Source organism: Orcinus orca, chromosome 2, assembly GCF_937001465.1.
Source record: "Orcinus orca chromosome 2, mOrcOrc1.1, whole genome shotgun sequence".
Classification (NCBI taxonomy): domain Eukaryota; kingdom Metazoa; phylum Chordata; class Mammalia; order Artiodactyla; family Delphinidae; genus Orcinus; species Orcinus orca.
This window is the reverse complement of record NC_064560.1, coordinates 57596036-57612030: the sequence shown is the minus strand read 5'-3', so window position 1 is coordinate 57612030 and position 15995 is coordinate 57596036. Positions and strand designations below refer to the sequence as shown.

Below are 15995 nucleotides of genomic sequence, written 5' to 3'. Positions count from 1 at the left end.
AACGAACTGTTAGTGAGTAGGTGAATTTTCAAATACGGAATCAGTGAATAATGAGGATGGACAGTACTTCCGATGGACAAGTGGGGACCCAGGACTGCCATTAACGTGGCTGAGATGGGGGAACGGCCTGTCGTCCAGGGCGGCCATCCCAGGGAGCTCTCCTGCCCTAGTGTATATACAGACCCTACGCCAATAAAACATCAAGACATGGCTTACTGTTTCCAACTCGAAGTCCAAGAGTTTGCAGGCACCATACACAGGAGGCTTAGCTGGAATCATACCAGAAAGAGGCTAGTGAGTGCCAGGCGTGGAACTCGGGGTGTGGGGACACAGAGTGGAGCACGGCAAGGTACTTACAGTCATCGGGTCTCATCTGTCCCTTGGGCCTGCGGATTGGGGTGCCAGACACCACAACGGAGGAAGCACGGCCGTGGTAGCCCACTGGTAAGTGCAGCCTGAAGAAGGAAGGAGAGAGAAAGCATCAACACTGTTACACGTGCAAAGTAAATTTCAAAATGTTTTCAAATTAAAAATGAAAGGGAGAAGGAATAGTCAGGGAGTTTGGGATCAACATGTATACACTGCCATATTTAAAATGGATAACCAGGGGCTCCTCTAGTGATGCAGTGGTTAAGACTCTGCACTCCCAATGCAGGGGGCCCAGGTTTGATCCCTGGTCAGGGACCTAGATCCCACATGCATGCTGCAACTGAGAGTTCCATGCCACAACTAAGGAGTCCATGGGCTGCAACCAAGAAGCCCATGTGCCGCAACTAAGGAGCACACCTGCAGCAACTAAGACCCAGTGCAACCAAATAAATACATAAATATTAAAAAAAAAAGTGGATGAGAAAAAGAGAGCTTTAAAATGGATAACCAACAAGGACCTACTGTATAGCACAGGGAACTCTGCTCAATGTTAAGTGGCAGCCTGGATGGGAGGGGAGTCTGGGGGAGAATGGATACATGTATATGTATGGCTGAGTCGCTTTGCTGCACACCTGAAACTATCACAATATTGAGGTTTTTTTTGTTTTTTTAAATTCATTTATTTATTGGCTGCATTCAGTCTTTGTTGCTGCGTGCGGGCTTTCTCTAGTTGCGGCGAGCGGGGGCTATTCTTCGTTGCGGTGAGCGAGCTTCTCACTGCGGTGACTTCTCTTGGTGTGGAGCACAGGCTCTAGGCACGTGGGCTTCACTAGTTGTGGCACACGGGCTCAGTAGTGGTGGCACACGGGCTTAGTTGTTCCGCAGCATGTGGGATCTTCCCGGAACAGGGATCGAACCCATGTCCCCTGCATTGGCAGGCGGATTCTTAACCACTGCGCCACCAGGGAAGTCCCTATCACAACATTGTTAATCGGCTATACTCCAATATAAAATAAAAAGTTAAAAAAAAAAAAGGGAGTCCACATATATACATGGTTCAAATATCGAAAGGTACTCCCAAGTGTCCAGCAATAGATAAACAGATAAGCAAGAATGAGGTCTATAGATACAATGGAATATTGCTCAGCATTAAAAAGGATGGAAATAATGACACAGGCTACACCACGGGCGAAGCTTGAGGACATTGTGCTAGTGAAACGAGCCAGACGCCAAAGGACAAATACGGCCTGATTCCACTTACATGAGGTACTTAGAGGAGTCAAATTCATAGAGACAGAAAGTAGCATGGTGGTGCCCAGGGGCTGGCGGGGCGGCGGGTGGAAACGGGGAGTTATTCTTTCATGGGTCCAGAGATTCAGTTTGAAAAGATGAAAAACTTGTGGAGATGGATGGTGGTGATGGGTGCACAACAATATGAATGTACTAATGCCACTGAACTGTGCACTTAAAAATGCTTAAGATGTAAATTTTATGTTATGTGCAATTTACATTTTTCAAAAAAGCAAAAGGTACTTAAACAGTGGGAAAAAGTATGATTTCCTCCCATCCTTGTCTCCAGCATCAATATGGTGCTGATGCAAATACACGCAGAATAACTGAAATGGTTACTGTGTACGTACTCTGCGCTTAGAATACGCAGCATCACACGGGGTGCTTTCCTGTTGTTTCCCTTTTCATGCCCTCCTCACAACAGCCCTGCACGGTAGGCGTAATGGGACAGTGCTGAGCAAACTCAGGCTCAGGAGCGTCCAAGGCTTGGCCGAGGTGACCCCGTGTGAAGTGCTGCCATTGGAATTCAAACCTGGGTCTCTCCGACCACAAAGTTCTGCTGCTTCCCCTGTAGCCCCTCCCTACCTACTACAATGGGACCCGGGGACTAGATCATAAAGCTCAGAGCGGGAGAGCCATCCAGAGCACAGGAACACTGTCAAGAGCTCTGTTTATAAGACAGAAATATGGGAGAGGAAATGAAAGAGGAAAGAACTTCCAAGCATCCAAACACCATCATAAGGTGATTTACGGTACGGGACGGTACTGCTAGGAACAGACCAATTGAACAGACCAATTGAACAACAGACTAACTGAACAAAAGAACATAATACATAAAAAGTGAAAAACGTTTTTGCATGACAAGATAAGTTAGATCCTGTAATGGGTAGAATATGGTTCCCTGGAAGTATGTCTACATCCTGACCCCTAGAAGATGCGAACTCGACCTTATTTGGAAAAAGGGTTTAAGTTAAGGATCTTGAGATGAGGTCATCCTGGATTAGCCAGGTGGGCCCTAGATCCAGTGACAAGTGTCCTTGTAAGAGGCACACAAGAGGAAACAAAGAGAAGGGGCGAAGGCCCTGTGTAGACAGAGGCAGAGTCTGCAGTGATGCTGCCCAGGAAGGATGGCCTGCAGCCACCAGAGCGGGACAAGCAGGGAGATGGCCTGTCCCCTGGAGCCTCCAGAGGGAGTGGGGCCCTGCCAAAACCTAGATTCCAGACCTGCGGCCTTCAGACCCGTGAGCTAATAAATGTCTGTGGTTTTAAGCCACCCAGCGTATGGAAGTTTGTTACAGCAGTCCAGGAAACGAATACAGACTCACACCTCACATCACACACAAAAGGAAATCCCCAGTGGATTATAGATCAGAATTTATGCAGAGTAAGGCTCTAAGAAGTACTAGGGAAAAATACTCCCCAAATCTTCACATTCCTGAGGTGGAGAAAGTCTGAGCACGACATAAAAGTAAATGCCGGGCTTCCCTGGTGGCGCAGTGGTTGAGAGTCCGCCTGCCGATGCAGGGGACATGGGTTTGTGCCCCAGTTCGGGAAAATCTCACATGCCGTGGAGCGGCTGGGCCCGTGAGCCATGGCCGCTGAGCCTGTGCGTCCGGAGCCTGTGCTCCACAACGGGAGAGGCCACAACAGTGAGAGGCCCGCGTACCGCAAAAAAAAAAAAAAGTAAATGCCATGAAGGAAATGATGGACATGTTTGACTTTATAGAAAGGTAAAATTTCTGCATCAAGGAAGAGCAAATAAAGTAAAAAGATGCCACATTGGGAGAAAAGAGTTGCACCGCATTACAACAAAGGGTTAATTTCTATTCGGCACAAAACAGTCTTTCAAATTAATAAGAGAGCACTGACTGTGTAGAAGAGTATCTGTGAAAGGATCTCTAAGCAGCCGATAAAGGTTTTGCCTTCAGAGAAAGGAAGGAGGATGAAGGACAGGGTGGCAGAATCTTGCTTTTCCCCACTGTCTACCCATACATTCCTTTGGAATTCCGGACCCATGCATTGATGATTTTTTGTAGCTTTTAGTTTTTTAAATGTTTGAATATGTATTTTGCAATATTTATGATATACAAAAAGATATAATAAGACAAATAACCACACAGCACCAACAGGCTGTCTAAGCCAATTAAAAACGCCCCCTTCATAAGGACCTCCCTGGCGGTTCAGTGGCTAAGACTCCGCGCTTCCACTGCAGGGGGCATGGGTTAGACCCCTGGTCTGGGAACTAAGATCCCGTGTGCCATGTGGCCAGAAACACCAAAAAATAAAAATAACACCCCCTTGGTAGCCCTCCCGGTCCCTTCCCTCTGCTTCCCACCCCTCCTGACCCCACCCCAGAGGGGGCCACCACCTGGAATTTACTGTCCCTTGATATTTCTATACACTTTTACCACTGTCTAGTATTTTTTGCATCTTGTTAGATAAACGGCAATTTACCATGCATTTGCCTTATACTACCTAATCAAAAAAAATCTATTTTCGTAAAGACTGAGGTAGATTTAAGTTTATTTACACGGAGCAATGTCAATGACATATTGAAGTGAAAAACGCAAATGTCAGTCAGCATGGTCTCGTTTTGTTAACTAAAGAAATGAAACGTGTATGTGGCCGTGAGTGTCCGTGTGTGTGTGTGTGCGTGTGTGTGCACACCCGTAACCTGGAGAGGTGAAGGCGATGGGCCAGCCACCATTCAGAGTAATGGCCTCTGGGGAGTGGGTTGGGGGTTTCCCTCTTCTCCCCCTTTGCTCCCCTTATTGGCTTAAGTTATAAAATACAACCGTGTGCAATTACATTACATGTAATGATTCAAACAGCACAGAAGTTAGTCAGCTCTCCCCATCCAGCCACTCCCCTGAAGGAAGTAAAGTTGGTCTGGAATCTATTATTCTGGACTTTTCTCTATGCTCATAGCAGTCTATGCAAATGTGTGCATGTGTGTGTGTGTATGTGTATGTACGAGTGTGTGTATATGTGTAGGTATGTGTGTAGGTATATGTGTGTGTACACGTATGAGTGTGCATGTGTGTGTGTGTGTATGTACGAGTGTGTGTATATGTGTAGGTATGTGTGTAGGTATATGTGTGTGTACATGTATGAGTGTGCATGTGTGTGTGTGTGGCTCAATAATAGCCTCTCAAAAGATACCAAGGTCCTGGGACTTCCCTCATGGTCCAGTGGTTAAGACTCCATGCTTCCAATGCAGGGGGAGTGGGTTTGATACCTGGTCGGGGAACTAAGCTCCCATAAGTCATGAGGCACGGCCCATAAAACAAAAAAGATATTCAGGTCCTATTCCCTGGAACCTACAGATGTTACTTTCTATAGCAAAGGAGACTTGCAGATGTGATTAAGTCAATAATCTTGAGATGGGAGAGATTATGCTGAATCATCCAGGTGGTCCTTAAACGTAATCATAAGGGTCCTTACAAAGGGGAGGCAAGAAGGTCAAAGAAGGAATTAGGACAATTGCAGATGGAACTGAGACAGGATGGGACCTGGGACCCTTTGCTGCAGTGCCGCAATCCTTGCACATGGACACACCTCTCCATGAGCAACAAAATACTAAGAAACTGTATGGGACTAAAGATAAATGCGTGCATGTGCATACACAGTTGGGGCAAATTCTGGACCCAAAAGATACAAAGAGACCGAAAAAATCCCAACTGCCACTTTTGAAGAGCCTGGGGCAAAAACAGGGTGTCGGGAGCAAAAGCAGGGGGCTGCGCATGCCCCCTGCACACACCACCACCTACGGGGTGGGCAAAACACCTAAGCCACCCCCCTGGCCTGACCCCTGGACACACCCCTACCCTCACCCCATATAAGGAACAAGCTTGCCCCCCCTCGGGGAGTGAGCAATCGAGGGAACCTGTTGTTTGTTCTCGCTCCCCCACGGCTGCAGCAGGGGCACAATAAAGCCTTGCCTGAATTTCTTGTCTGGCCTCTAGTCAATTTCTATTGCTTGGGGAAGGCCAAGAACCCTGGTGGGTAACAGAACCAAGAGGGTGGAGTTATCTGAGGCAGGGGTCCCAAGCCAAGGAACGTGGGCAGCCTCTGGAAGCTGAAAAAGACAAGGAAATGGATTCTTCCCCTAGAGCCTCCCAGAGGAACCAGCCTTGCCGACACCTTATCTTTGGCCTAGTGAAGCTGATTTCAAACTTCTGACTTCCAGAACTGTGAGAGAATATATCTGTGTTGCTTTAAGCTACCGAGTTTGTGGTAATTGGTTATAGCCACCACAAGAAACTAATACAGTATGAATGTACATATATTTTTCTTTGTCTTTTTATAAAAATGAGAACTCACTTTACACAATACCTTCACTTCATATATCATGAAAGTGGGGCTTCCCTGGTGGCGCAGTGGTTAAGAATCCACCTGCCAATGCAGGGGACATGGGTTTCAGCCCTGGTCCGGGAAGATCCCACAAGCAGCAGAGCAACTAAGCCCGCGAGCTACAACTACTGAGCCTGTGCTCTAGAGACCGCGAGCCACAACTACTGAGCCTGTGCTCTAGAGCCCGCATGCTACAACTACTGAAGCCTGCGTGCCTAGAGCCCGTGCTCTGCAACAAGAGAAGCCACTGCAGTGAGAAGCCTGTGCACCGCAACGAAGAGTAGCCCCCGCTCTCCGCAACTAGAGAAAGCCCGCGCGCAGCAACAAAGACCCAACGCAGCCAAAAATAAATAAATAAATAAAATCTATTTTAAAAAATATATATGTATATCATGCACATGACTTTTGATCCTAAATCTTTCTTTCGACAGCTACAAAACATTTCATATTGTGAAAAGACCATGATTTTTCAACTAGTCCTCCACCAATAACCATTCAGATTGCTTCCAGCTTTGGGTCCTTAGAAAGATTGCTGGTAAACATCTTTGCCCTTGAATTCAAACATTATTTCTGTAGGATAGATGCATGAAAGTAAGACTGTGTGTCCAATGGTATGCACATTTGAAATTTTTACTTTATGTACTTTATGTATTTTCTGTTTCGGTTAATCACAACAAGCATATATTACCTTTATAATAAAGGATATATGCATAAAGTAAAAAAGGCACAGCCGCCAACTACTTTGCATCAAACATTGAGAGAAAGCCCGTTTGCTCTTACCCTGCAGAAGGAAACGGGCTGGGACTCCCCCACTTGGCCTGGACCATGCACAGGGCCAGAGTCGTGACTCATTGGCCTCCTGCAGTCCTAGATGCACCCTGGCCTTGTTCTGCAACCTTGGCCTGGTTGCTTAACTTCTCTGGGTCGTAACCCACTCTCTTCCCCCTTCTTCCTCTTGGTTCTGACAGACGCAGCCCCTTCTGGCACAGCTTATCTGAAACACCCACTAAAAGAGGGGAAAGTCTCTGTCCACCACAGTAACTGTGTGTGGCCCAGGGCACTCGGCCTGGGGCGTGTGCCTGCCACTGTGCTCTGAATAACCGTCACATCTAGAGGACAACACACAGCAAAGGGCAAGGATCTTGGCTCTGCGTTCTAGGCTCCGGCAATGGCCTTGACTTGGGTGTTAGGAGACAGCCTTTGGCCCTGTTTGTCCTCAGGCAAGTTGCTCCTTCTCTAAGTCTGTTTCCCTTCCTGTGAAATGCGGGTGTCAGTCATAGCCTTGGCGACCCCAAAGAACCCCTATGAGGATCAAATAAATAAATGCTGCTCCCGTTTCGAGCTGACCACTCTTTGAGAAAACACAGCACTGGGCACACTTGAGGATTCTCATCCATCGGAACAGTCTAAGTATGGAGAATGCTGGCATGGAAGACTTGCCAATAGAACCGTAATTCACAGCTTACAAACAAAAGGATCTGGAAGGATGTTAGTGAGTCAGGATCTAATTCCAACCCGTGTTCTCTAGATCAAAGAGCTTAAGGGAAGTCCCCATGATCCCACAGCAGGTCTGGGGCTGAAGGGAGAGGAGGACCAGAGTCTGAGGCCACTGTTTCCAGAAGTGGTGACATCATGGTCATTGTTAGCTTTCCTCCCGGGTTTCCTTAACCTGAGAGGACTTGGCAGCTCCTGGGACAACACGCTGCCGGGCACGTAAAGACAGACTTGGAACTTAGCCACACACTGGTCCAGAACATACCAATTGGGCATCAACGGGTTCTCTGTGCCCCTGAACATGATTCCGACATTGGTGGCGTGGTGCCGAGAGGAATAGAAGTCCGTGTAGTCGCCTGCGGGGGAAAGGTCGGGAGATGCTGTCAGTGACCTGGATTCTGCAGGTCGGAGAAGGGCCAGTTCCGAGGCAGGGTCGGAGCGGGAGAACAAGGAGGGGTGGGCGGAAGGGGCCGGGAGAGCATGCCCGACATGTGACACAAATTCGCCTCACTAAAAATTCGTTTTGAGAACTCCCAGTTGAGAAACGAAAAAGAAACAAGGAGCAGAGACTTCCTGAAACAGACAATGGAATTTGCAAAAGAGTGGCAGACCCCCCTCCCACCCGCGGGCTCCGCTCGCCAGGCCTTTGCTCCAGCTGTGCCTGCCCCTGAGCAGCGGCTGCTCCGTGTGCATCCTGGTAAAGAGACTGGACTCACCTATGGTGGCCGGAAGATGCATTGTGGCGGAAGCCTGGGAGATGAATGCACTGAAACACAGAACAAGGGGCTTCAAGGTTGAGCTTTGGTCATTCACAGGCTCAGCCTAGATCATGGCCCAAGTCCTGCTCACAATCTCCAGCGAGCACTTCCAGACTGGCCTGGGGCCACCCCAGGATGGGCATCCACCCACTAAAGACAAGTTGCCTCTCCCCCGCTTCTAGGTTCCACTCTAGGCAATGGGCTATATTACCCCTTGTTTGGAAACCAGACAAGGACACAAATGATGCTGAAGAGGAATGGCTGAGTGAGCAAGGGAGTGGGCCGGTGGGCCAGGCATGGCCTGGACACCCCAGTCCAGGCAGAGAGGTAATCCCAGTCGGCCCAGAGCCCTCTCACCAAAATGCAGCCCAGGTCCGGGCTGGATGAAGCCAAGGCAGCCAACCCGTGACTCAGTGTGATGACCACACCGTCCTCTTCCGACAAGCCAGGTCCCCTCCTCCCCACCCACCACGGTCCACGGGCTCCTCACCGCTTCCGAAGCTCCGTGTCATCTCTGAGCCTGGCCTGGCTGGCGGACAGCAGGTTCTGCAACAATCCTCTTGCCTCCTTCCAGGCAGCCTGACCCAGGCCCATGAAGCTGTTGAGAGCTGGCTAGGACCAAGATGCACAGGAAGAAAGAAGATCACACGTGGGAAAGCCCCTTGTGCTACCCCTCCTACTGACAGGAGAGAGCCTGGCCAGCTTTCTGGGTCCCCTGTCACTTATCCCAGTTCATTCCAACTCTCAGGACTTTGGTTCTCAGTTCTGTCATCTGTTCATCGAGCTGGGGAGATGTGTCATCTTTCCTGATGGGGCTTCATCCCCTCATGGACTTGCAATTGGCAGAGCCTGGGAGCTCCTATCTGGGACAGCTGCCTGGTTAAGCTTGGCCCCGCCTGCAGTGAAGATGGCTGCGTTCCTCCAGTGGGGGCCTCCGGTCTGCAGGGGTACTGCAGTCTACACCAATCCCCTTCACATAAGTTAAGAAGAGGTTTCTGAGCCAGTGAAGTGTAGCAGAAAAAGCACTTGTGGATTCTCATGGCCAGAGTTCCAACCCCAGCTCCAATCCTTGTAGCCATGTGACCTGGGAGAATCGTGTCCCGTTTCACATTAGACCCTCATCCATCTAATGAGGATTCCATTCGTATGCCAGAGGGTCGTCATGAGAATTGAGCAAGAGATGTGTGTAAAACTCCTGACACATAGGAGGTCCTTAATATATATCATCTTCCTTCCGTGGAACGGGAGGGAGGATGCACACCAAAGCACTGGACCATTTACAGGGAAGTAAATTCACGTCCATCACTCGTGTACGTATCCTTCAGGCTGACTCCTAAAGTGGTGGCAACACAGAGGGCACTTGGGGCAAGCTGTCCATTCTTCCCAGGCTGGAATCAAACCTGGAGGGCAGGGCTCATGGCTCCCTCCCTCGGAGGGCCCAGCACCGGCCTGGAACAAGCAGAGACTCAACCAGCTTAAAATGAGGAAATGAACCAGTTATTGGAGAGCATCATCTCAGAGACAACTGGGGAGGGCCTAGGACTGCGGAGGGACTGACACTCTTTTTTCCGGACGCGCAGGCTCAGCGGCCATGGCTCACGGGCCCAGCCGCTCCGTGGCATGTGGGATCTTCCCGGACCGGGGCACGAACCCGTGTCCCCTGCATCGGCAGGCGGACCCTCAACCACTGCGCCACTAGGGAAGCCCGGGACTGACACTCTTCTCACCCAGGAACCCACCCTGCGCTGTCCCAAGGCTACCTCCTGCCAGCCTGTCTGTCTCACAGCCACCCCCCAACCTTACCCGAGTAAAACCTCTGAGCCCTCAAGGCACTACCTCTCTCAGAAACGGAAGGCAAAGGGCATTTTCTTAGTGGCATTTGCAACAAAGGCCACTGAGATCCAGGACAAGCCATGTCACAATGTCCTACCTGATCAAAGACATCCTGGTGTTGGGAGAGGACAGGCCCAGTGAAGAGGTGCTTAATGATACTGAGGTCTAGGATCTGGTCACCAATCGCCACGCCGATCCTTGGTCTTGGCTGGGAGGAAGGTGGCACGGTCAGCACTGGGCAAAGCCTCAGCCGGGCTTGGCTCACTTACCCAGCAAGTCTGTCTATGTACGAGCCCCTGGCTCTTGTCTTTACGTGGCCCTCTGTGGAGAGGGACTGAGGAACTGGATCCTTAGCACCGCACCCCAGCTCCCTTTGCCTCTCAGAGGGCTGAAATTGACCCTGTGATCTCTGTCCGGGAAGAACCTGGTGCCATGTCTGCCTCTAGGACAAGAAGGGAAAAGAATCTGTGTTTCCTCAATGGAAAATAAAGCAAACACCCCTTGGAGTGGGTAAGTTGAAAGAGGCCTAGTCCAAGCCCCTCATCCAGGCAAAGTCCCCAGCAAAGCTCCTCAGGTGTTGCTTAAATGCCTCTGATGATGAAGAGCTCACCACCTCACCGGGCAACTGGATTATTTCTCAGGTTTAACCTAGGCCTTCCCTTGGGGGCAATTCCTCTGCACAGCAGAGCGTGTCCCAGGCACAGGGCTGAGGGCCAGGGGCTTGGACTAATGAGCTCTGTTATGGCTCAAACAGAGCAGAGCTCGGGTCACCAGGGAGCATGAAACCAGACTGCTCAGAGCAGGCAGGAAAAGTTCCTTTCTGCACCATCAAATCCCAGCTTCAGCCCTGAGTGTGACAATGTCGCAAATATTTGGCAAAGCCTGACCTTTGTCCACATGGCCCTGAAATTTGCTCATCAACAAGGAACTTGAGAGCATGTCTGCAGACTCGACCTCCTAAAGCTCTGTCCTGAGCTGAGCTTCCAGCTCTCCTGAACCACCAGCTTTGCCTTTTCAGTTCCAGGGAGTTTAGAGGTGGGGCTACTGGCTGGCCTTATCTCCAGTGGCTGCTCATTTCAGGGGGCTGAGAGAAGACGGCTATCCCTCCGTGCACAGGGGTAGACCGGAGCCACACCCTCACCTGGCCCTGAGGCCCCGGGCAGACCCTGCTCATGAGGAAGCTGCCCGGAGAGGGTGGTCCTCATTCCCAGCTCCCTGGGCCTCATCTCCCTGGGCAATGAGCTGAGCCACCTGGACCCCAGCGGCTGCCCACTTAAGGGATATGCAGGCAGACCCCTGGGCCACTTCTCTGACCCTGGCCCCCACACCAAGCTGCCGGAAGGAGCCGAGGCCACTGAGCAACATCAGAGACCTAATCCCAAGTGTGGCTGCCTGCCTCTTCGGCTGCAAGCGATGGCGAGAAGCTGCCCTTGTGTTCCAAACCCTGGCAATTTTGAAACCACATGTTGAATCTTCTAGACCTAGACGTGAGGACCTGAGACAGTGAGTCCCTCTACTTTAACTGTTGGGAGTTATTTTCTTCAGTGTTAGACTCCCGATCCCTGGGGTCCTGCCTACTCTGTCATTCACCATCTTATCATTTTGGACAAGTCCTTGGTCCTCTGAGGGCCTCAGGTTCCCATGTATAACCTGAGGGAGACAAATTAGTAAGAGATACCCTAAGTCTAACTTTAAGAGAATGCGTGTGCATTGCCTCCGCTTTATAACATTTGGTCATATCCGATAGATTGTTGTCCAAAGGAGATCTTTACCCACCTCCCAGCTTGACAGAGGGAAAAGCATGGGGTTTGGGAGCTCACAGCTGTGGGGTGCAACCCCAAATCCGCCTCTTACTGGCTGTGAGACCTGGAGCAGGACTCTTAGCCTCTCTGAGCCTCAGTTTCCTCATCTGTAAAATGGGGACAGTAGCACAACAGCAAGTTTGTAGTGAGAATTCAATTAATTAACATCTGTAGATCTCTTATCACCAGACCAGACACAGGGCAGACATTCACTCAGACAAAAAAATTTATGGAGCATCTCCTTCAGCCCAGCAGTAAACTAAGGCTGCAGAAGCACTGACGATCGAGGAGAGACATGGTTCCCACCCTGCAGAAGCAAAAGGAAGCACACGGTGAGGTGACAGACGATAACTGTGGCTGGAGTTCAGTGAGGGTGCTTAGGGGACAGCTCTCTCTGAGGAGGTGACATTTAAGCTGGGCCCAGAAGAGTGAGAGGAAATCAGGCATACACAGAGTAGGAAAAAAAGAGTATTCCAGATAGAAAGAGCAATACGTGTGAAGGTCCTGAGGCAGGAAACTGCTCTTAGAAAGTTCCAGAAACTGGGACTTCCGTGGTGGTCCAGCAGTTAAGACTCTGCGCCTCCAATGCAGGGGGCCTGGGTTCGATCCCTGGTTGAGGAACTAGATTCCACATGCTGCAACTAAGAGTTTGCTGCAAACTAAAAGATCCCCAGTGCTGCAACTAAGACCCAGCACAGCCAAAGTAAATAAATAAATATTAAAAAAAAAAAAAAAAGAATCTTTCAGAAATTGAAAGGCAGCCAGTGTGGCTAGAGAGAGCAGAGGGTCTGGAGGCAGAGGCAGGGCCGGAACCATGGGGACTTGAGCACCTTGGCCGTCAGCTCCAGATTACTGCAGCGTCTGTTTCTCAGAAGCCACGGTCCCTGTCTTCACAGAGAGAGCCAGGGTCTGCTCTACTAGTCCATGAGCAACCCAAGATGGAGGGAGGGTGTTCCGTGTGCCTTTGATCCCCAACTCCCAGCCCAGAATCTGGCCCAGGGTTGGGGTTCATAAGCATTCACTGAATAAAAGAATGACTAAAATGAAAGCCGGATTAATTCACTATTGTTCCACCCAAATTATGCACGGCTGGCCACTGGCATGGAGGAGAGGGAGGCTGTGCGTGGGCGACTAGGTCAGCCTGGAGAGGCAGCCACCACCTTTGGAATGTCCAGTGCCTGCAGCCATAGCTTCAGACACAGCCTGTTCCACTTGAAGGCCCTCAGCCTTCTGCAATGCCCAGGGGGCCCACTCCCAACCCCCAGCACTCTTTTCAGAGGGCAGTGAACCTCCCTAGTGGCTGTCCTTGCACATTCTAATGTGGAACAGCTGGGGCATGGAGTCTGAAAGCCACTAGCCATACCCTAAGGGGCATTCATTCCAGAATCTTCTGGGAGAGCAAGTCAGAGCACCCCCCCCCCCAAAGGCTTCTGCCTAATGGATTTGTGGAGTAAAGGTTGAGGACACACAGCTGAGGACAAAGTGTCAGAGGAGTGCATTTGGCTAACGCAGGTTAAGGTTTAACATGCTTCTTATTTGTATTTGCGGCCCTCCAGGGGACTGAGTGTTACCTTTTTGCATCCTTGCAACAACTGGCCAGGCCAGGCAGTTGTGAAACCACATGTTGAATCTTCTAGACCTAGGCATTTTTTGCCATGGGGGCAGGGAACCCAGTTTCCAGGAAGGGGCTAACTGACAGGAACTCCGTTTAGCAAACAGTTCCCGAACACTTGGGCACAAGCAGATTCTGGGCTTCTATGAATCAGGAGTTTACCTTTAAAGTTGGGAGCAGAAAGCTAAGCCCAAAATACCATGAATAAATCCAGGGGAATCTGCTTTCCCCACCCAGGGACCTTCTTATATATTTGTTGATAAACCCCAAGTTTTCAAAGATTTCTTTCTGCCAATCAGACTACACTTACTAAGTGAAATTTCATTTCTCTGCCCAAAAGGGCTTCTTCTGATCAGCAAGGGAATGCCAGGGAGCCCAGGGAGCTGAAAGAAGGCCAGCTGGAAGTAAAGAAACGTAACCTCTTAGATCCCAGGCCTCTACTGCCAGCAAAGGCGCTCATCCCTCCGAGCTACTGAAAATACCGGGTCAGTTAATATTTCCCGAGTTCTAGGGTTAGAGGCTAACCTGGGAGAAAACAACCGGTTACAACGTGGTGCCTTGGGGGAAGACAACAAAGCCAAATGACTTGGGAGTAGGCAGTATGATTGTGCTTCAACTCCTCTGTAATAATAAGAGAACTTGCTCTGCCTACCCGAACGGGAGACTCATATGTATCGTTTCATTTTGCGTTTAATTCTCACACAAACCTGCAGAAACTGAGGCTGAGAATTTCAATAACTTGCACATCTAGAAAGTTACCAGGAGGGATCTGAACCCACAAGTACTCTCCATGATCGGCCCCTCCAAAGAAAAAAGGCCCTTGCCTCCACCCCACCTCCCATCCCACTCCCCAGGGAGGAGAATGCGAGGCACCGCTCGTTAGGCCCCAAATGACACCGGCGGTCTTCGCGAGAGGCGTCTAGCAGGGAAACGACGGGCCCAATGTCCTGCTCCGTCGGGTGCTGGCGGAGGTGGCAGGGCTGGGCTGAGGCCAGGGGCGGAGCAGGAAGGTGGCGTGGGGGTCCAGGGCGGAGGGGAAGCCCTCCCTCCCCGCGCCCGGAAGCCGAGCGCTGCAGCTCACGTTGCCTTTGGTAGAGAAGACGCCGTAGGGCAGGTTGTGGATGGGGAAGTCGGAATCCTCGGCCACTGGGACGAAAGACATGTTGGTGAGCACGTAGCAGGGCGGCGGGCTGCGGGCTGCGCGCGGCCAGCAGGACTGGATTCGCAGAGGCGGTCAGGCAGGGTCACGCCCCCTGCGGGCTCCGCCCCTTCAGGCCCGTCCTTCCAGAGCTGACGCTGTGACACGGTAGGACCCGGCCCGCCCCCTCCTAGGGCTCCGCCCCTCCTGGAGCCCCCGCCCAGCAATAGACCGCCCTCGTGCCCCGCCCACCAAGAGACCGCCCCTCCACTAGGCCTGTTCCTCAGCAAACTCCACCCCTGCACAATCCCTCCTCTCCCTGTCACTCCAGCTTCGCAAGCTCCACCCCCGCACAGTCCTTCCGGGCTCTCCCACTACAGTTTTGACCCTTCGCAAGCAGCCCCGCCTCCTCTTTGAAGGTCCTCGTCCCGGAGTCCACCTCCCGGGAGACCTCGGTCCAGCTGCCAGGCCCAGGGGCCCTGGTCCTACCGAGAGCGATCCCCAGCTTGGCGTTTAAGGCTCTGCCCCTGGTGACTTCAGCCTCGTTTTCCCCCGGCTGCGTGGCCCGCTCTTCTGCTCAACAGAAGTCTTGTTGGGTTTCCGGGACACAGCAGACCCTTTGACGCCAGACGCTGCCTCCGGGGCTGGTACAATGCTTCCAGTCTCGTCCTTTCTGCCTTCATAAACCATGCTAATCTGTCAGCTATGGCATTTCCACTTTATCGGGGAAAGGAACAGTCGTGCCTGTTTTGTGGCTTACATTAATGAGATTAATATTCTAGAAAATATAACTCACCTGTTTATTTCATATTCTAGTGTTAAAATGACACTGACAAGATGTTTGACCTTGGACAAGTTACTTAACCCCTTTCTGCCTCAGCTTTCTTCTCTGTATGACATTGATGATCATGGTTTCTACTCCACAGAGTTGATAGGAGAATTGAATTAATTATGGAGCATTTGTGCCTGGCATAAAGAAACTATTTGTGTGTAAAGATTGAAAGGGGAGACTGAGAAAAAAAATACAGAGAAAAGAAAGAGAGGGAAAGGGAGTGAGGGAGAAAAAAATGAAGGAAGGGAGGGAGAGAAGAAGAACAAATTTACACCTTAATCCTCTTTGCAATGCTGGTGACTAACAGCAAAAAGGAGGAAGATTTGAGATCCACTCTGACAGCACCAAAAGTGTTTAGCTTTAGGCAAGTTAAACTCTCCAATCATCCGTTTCCTCATCTGTAAAACAGACATAATAACAATACCTACTCCAGGATTTCTGTGATGGTCAAATAATGCCTGGCACAGAGTTAGTTATCAATTAACTACTTTTTTACCCCCAGGGACATCCAACC

The 15995-nt window shown here is 50.5% G+C and overlaps 1 protein-coding gene across 5 annotated transcripts in view; it reads right to left on the bottom strand.

The window, feature by feature from the left end:
- The window catches only part of FAH (fumarylacetoacetate hydrolase), a 32705-nt gene extending 17909 nt beyond the window's left edge, over window positions 1–14796 (bottom strand). For 2 of the 5 annotated variants that reach the window (XM_004278328.4, XM_033402977.2), the window contains exons 1-7: window positions 14593–14796; window positions 10195–10305; window positions 8755–8876; window positions 8223–8272; window positions 7772–7862; window positions 358–455; window positions 217–269 (exon numbers count right to left, since the gene is read on the bottom strand). In XM_004278328.4, the coding sequence (XP_004278376.2) occupies window positions 217–269; window positions 358–455; window positions 7772–7862; window positions 8223–8272; window positions 8755–8876; window positions 10195–10305; window positions 14593–14673 (606 nt within the window). In that variant the 5' untranslated portion in view covers window positions 14674–14796. The other 3 variants (XM_033402978.2, XM_033402980.2, XM_033402979.2) reach the window with 3 other exon arrangements.
- Window positions 14797–15995: the final 1199 nt, after the last annotated feature.